Genomic DNA, 4,637 nt, shown 5'->3' on the forward strand with positions numbered 1-4,637 from the left:
CACACACACACACACACACACACACCTACAGGTACAGCTATGTACAAATATAATAGAATGGAATAATAAAAAAATTCAAAGAGACCAATAGTCAAATGACAGCTACCCAGACTACAGTATGTCACTTTCCAATATTTTTTGCACTTTTTTTGCTAATACTACTAACACTGCACTTATCTCATCAAGACACTCTTAACCAGCTATTATTTCACTACTCCAGAAGAATCCCCATCTCTCAACAGGTGAAACACTGCCCCCGTGTGACCATTCTATCAACAGCAATCCAAAGCCAGTCTACAGACACGAGTGCCTACATCACCCAGCAGCGTCACTGGTGGACCGTACCATTCCTGCCGTCGAGGTTGTTATATCATGTTTTAAATGTATATTAAAGCTATTACGTGATTAAGTTATAATAAAATTCTTTAAATTTCTGAATTTACATCGAATAAGTACATTAAATGCCTTTAATTGTTTTTTAATCGAAATTACCTCTGTAACACGCCCCCCTCCCCATGAATATAACGGTACAATCGCAAAAAATCTTCCTCTTTGACAGTGGCATTCGACTTCCTCTGACTAGCAGCCATGAGGTACGGTATATTATGCGTGTTTTACTCTATTTTATTGATAGAACTCATATTTTGTTTTAGTATATTTTTAAGTAGAAACTACTTGCGCTTTTTTACACGCGCACAATTAAACCTTTGAAGACGATGTATGATGTAATATTAGTATATGGGTACGGGCGCCATGTTGTGTATTCAGACGGGTAAACGTGCTGTCGAAACGATTAACTTAGACGCTGAATTCTGCGCGATACATTAAATTAAATTCATTGTACACCGTAAAACGTTTGTCAAACGTAGTTTATCATTATCTGGTATTCTTAATTTGGCTTTATTTCCATTTTCGGAAACAAAAAAAAAAGTCTACGTGGTGAATGCGGCCTGCTTATCAAGCGTGCTCAACATGCTCAGACATAACCCCATTTATAGATTAGGGTTACTTTGACGTTCTGCCTGTCCTAAAACCAGGGACAGTTAGAAATAAACGGTCACATGGCCTCATGTTTTGCTAGATTTGAGCAAAACGGCAGGTTTAAATTATATGTATATATCTATGTGTGTGTATATATATATATATATATATATATATATATATATATATATATATATATATATATATATATATATATATTACACATATACATATACACACACACATAAGAAAGAAAGAGATGCACATAATAGTTTGTTATTCTGTAGGCCAACATTACTTGTGTGAACATGTGAAACTAATACTGCAGCAACACCTTGTTAGGCAGCAGTATATAGTTCATGGATGGATGAATATTCATCCATCCATGAACTATATACTGCTGCCTAACAAGGTGTTGCTGCAGTATTAGTTTCACATGTTCACACAAGTAATGTTGGCCTACAGAATAACAAACTATTATGTGCATCTCTTTCTTTCTTATGTGTGTGTGTATATGTATATGTGTAATATAAATATATATATATATATATATATATATATATATATATATATATATATATATATATATATATATATAATATAGAGAGAGAAAAAGATGCACATAATAACCTACAGAATAACAAACTATTATGTGCATCTCTCTCCCTCTTTTATATATATTTAAGTTATTCTGTAAGCTAACGTTACTTGTGTGAACATGTGAAACCAATACTGCAGCAACACACCTTGTTAGGCAGCAGTATATAGTTAAAGAGTGGATGAATATTAATTCAAATTGTTCAATGAAATTGTGATTGTATAGCTTTGTTCTAAATGTCAAGAATTTGTGTGATTTGATCTGAAAACTGTCCTTTTCTCTCCAGCATGCTTAGGCTTCAGAAGAGGTTGGCGTCCAGCGTTTTGCGCTGTGGCAAGAAGAAGGTGTGGTTGGACCCAAATGAAACCAATGAAATTGCCAACGCCAATTCCCGTAAGAAATTCAGACAACTTGAAGACTCTTCTCTGCATTTGTTCAATGAATTAATCATTTTCTGGTTTTCTTCCTTTGTTTAGGGCAGCAGATTCGCAAATTGGTGAAGGATGGTCTGATCATCAAGAAGCCTGTAACGGTGCACTCTCGTGCCCGATGCCGCAAGAATACACTGGCACGGCGAAAGGGCCGTCACATGGGTGTTGGTGTGTACCAGTTTAATGACATTTGGTTATAACTTATAAGTTGCCTGAATCCAGAGAAGTTGCTGTTATCATGGCAGTCTCTTGTGGCTTTTTTTTTTTTTTTGCAATTTTCAGTTAATGCAGCACTATTTTTGTGCTGTGAATACATTGTGTTGCAGTGTATCTAGAAATTAATAGGAAATGATAATTCTGTAATCCAGGGTACTAAAAGTGGGCAGTTGTAGAGCTCTTTTCTAAGTGTTTAATTGACTTGTTTGCATGCAGGTAAGAGAAAAGGTACAGCGAATGCACGTATGCCAGAGAAGCTGTGCTGGATGAGGCGTATGCGTATTCTGCGTCGACTTCTGAAACGTTACCGTGAGGCTAAGAAGATTGACAGGCACATGTGAGTCCACCTTAAAGATAGATTAAATTTAATTGTTTAATTTAAAAGTTTGTATTCTATATACAGTGGTCAATATTTGAACTGGATCAAAAAAGAGAATCAAAGCTGTACGTAGAACTAAAGGTTTTAGGACAACTTTGAGAGGTTTTGATCCACTTCAAATGTTGACTAGTGTAGTTTTATGCATCAACGCTCAACCATATAGTAGCATTTTATGACCGCTATTATGAACATATTGCAGATTTGGCAAGATCCATTTTCCTTAAAAGCTTAGTGAACGTACAGTCTGAATGTTGGATACACAAATGAATGGTTAACATTTTTTTTTTCTCCTTCAGGTACCACAGTTTGTATCTGAGGGCAAAGGGTAATGTTTTCAAGAACAAACGCATCTTGATGGAGCACATACACAAGCTCAAAGCAGACAAGGCCCGCAAGAAGCTCTTGTCGTAAGTTTGCAAACCACAATAAGCGTCATTACACCTCTCAGCTGCTGTGCTATTATCTTTTTCTAAATTGAATTGAAAATAACTGATATTCCATGGCAATTATAAATGATAAAACATGGTTGTACTCTGCTGTAAAGAACGGTGCTAATCTGTGTGTCCTTTCACCCTGCAGTGATCAGGCGGAGGCTCGTCGCTCAAAGACCCGGGAGGCAAGGAAGCGTCGTGAAGAGAGACAGCAGGCTAAGAAAGAGGAAATCATGAAAACTCTTTCCAAAGAGGATGAGTCCAAGAAATAAGTTTGTCTCATTGCCCTGTCCCAAACATTCAACTGTTTATTTATAAACAGTTAAAATAAATATACAGTTTGTTACAGCTCTTTGGTCTCCTGAGTGAGTGTTTGTGTGGATGGTTCACTTATAGGGCCCAACACAAGTTTATCCGAATGTAGGATACAGATTACAAAAGGGACTGGGAAGCATTCTTACAACAATTTAAAGGAACAATCTCTAAATGCTTAATAAAAACCACATTTCTCACAGCACTGCTGCCCCTGGGAATTCAGCTGATTTTTTTTGGAGACTAATTAACTTAAATGGCAAGCTATCAGCGTAAGAAATGACTCAGCAGAAGTCTGAAGCTGTGAATGCCAACAGAATGGCATTAGTCATTTAAGAGAAAGTAAGCTCTTTTGATAAAACCAGGAGGTCATGACAATTACAAATAATTACAGAACTAAACCAATTGTTAATGTAAGAATTTAATTGCCCCTTAGTATGAGTTTCAGCAGATCTGAAAATGGTATAATGAGCTGCAAAATGGCAATGCAAGAACAAGGAAACCATTCTCTGTTGCTTAATGGTGTTTTACAGTGTCCTGCTCCGTCTGCTCTGTCCCAGTGAGCTGTAGGGCACTTCTGTTAGTCTGGTATCTAGCTCATCCTGCTGAAACAAATAAACTTGGTGAAATGTTAAGTGTTTTACAATCTGATTTATAGTCCGACTTAATGAGTTCTAAATCGGTAAGCCAGTATTTCAGAGATTTTCTTGATATGCAAATGTGCATTCAGCCCCACTAACAAATAATTGTTATACTATACTAACAGAGGGTTATTATACAATATTTGTGTGTATATAAATTAGGAATGCAACCATACAGTTAGCCCATGGTTCAATTCATACCTCGGCCTTTTACCCACAGTTTTCGCTTCAGTTTAGTTCTGATGGCTTGGAACATCAGTGTTTTTTATTCTATGCTTAGTTGATAGGAACAGTAAGAGGTTAAGGAGAGAAAAAAATTAAATTATTGCAATACTCTTTATTTAATATTGATCTGATTGTGGCATCCCTAATATTGTACATATTTTATGTCAGAAAAAATATATTTTTAATAAAGTTTTTTCCAGGTAGTTCATTATTTGGCATTTAAATCAGCTCCCCTTCAGTAATGTACTCTGGCAGAGTCAGGGCATTTCTGCTGACACACAGGAGAAGTGACGCTGGTAATGTCGATAACAGTCATCATGAAGGTGCTTCTTACAGTGACATGATCATCTGATGTTCTGACTGTTTATTGTTATTTTGTAGAGGCCAGTGAATATCAGGCAAAGGCACACCTTGACTGACACA

At 36.4% G+C, this 4,637-nt stretch overlaps 1 protein-coding gene across 1 annotated transcript; it reads left to right on the forward strand.

The window, feature by feature from the left end:
- Positions 1-533: 533 nt before the first annotated feature.
- On the forward strand, positions 534-3,387 carry rpl19 (ribosomal protein L19). Its single transcript, XM_067373559.1, has 6 exons — positions 534-593; positions 1,866-1,972; positions 2,056-2,178; positions 2,443-2,563; positions 2,902-3,012; positions 3,185-3,387. Exons 1-6 carry the CDS (start codon positions 589-591, stop codon positions 3,306-3,308), a joined length of 591 nt encoding a protein of 196 aa, XP_067229660.1. The 5' UTR covers positions 534-588; the 3' UTR covers positions 3,309-3,387.
- The last annotated feature ends 1,250 nt before the right edge of the window (positions 3,388-4,637 follow it).

The sequence above is a fragment of the Chanodichthys erythropterus genome, chromosome 3 (genome assembly GCF_024489055.1).
Source record: "Chanodichthys erythropterus isolate Z2021 chromosome 3, ASM2448905v1, whole genome shotgun sequence".
Lineage (NCBI taxonomy): Eukaryota > Metazoa > Chordata > Actinopteri > Cypriniformes > Xenocyprididae > Chanodichthys > Chanodichthys erythropterus.

Excerpts from the sequence above, each read along its gene's own strand:
- rpl19 (XM_067373559.1), top strand. Across the intron at positions 2,564-2,901 it reads AAGAAGATTGACAGGCACAT|GTACCACAGTTTGTATCTGA; the intron begins GTGAGTCCACCT and ends TTTCTCCTTCAG. Across the intron at positions 3,013-3,184 it reads GCCCGCAAGAAGCTCTTGTC|TGATCAGGCGGAGGCTCGTC; the intron begins GTAAGTTTGCAA and ends TTCACCCTGCAG.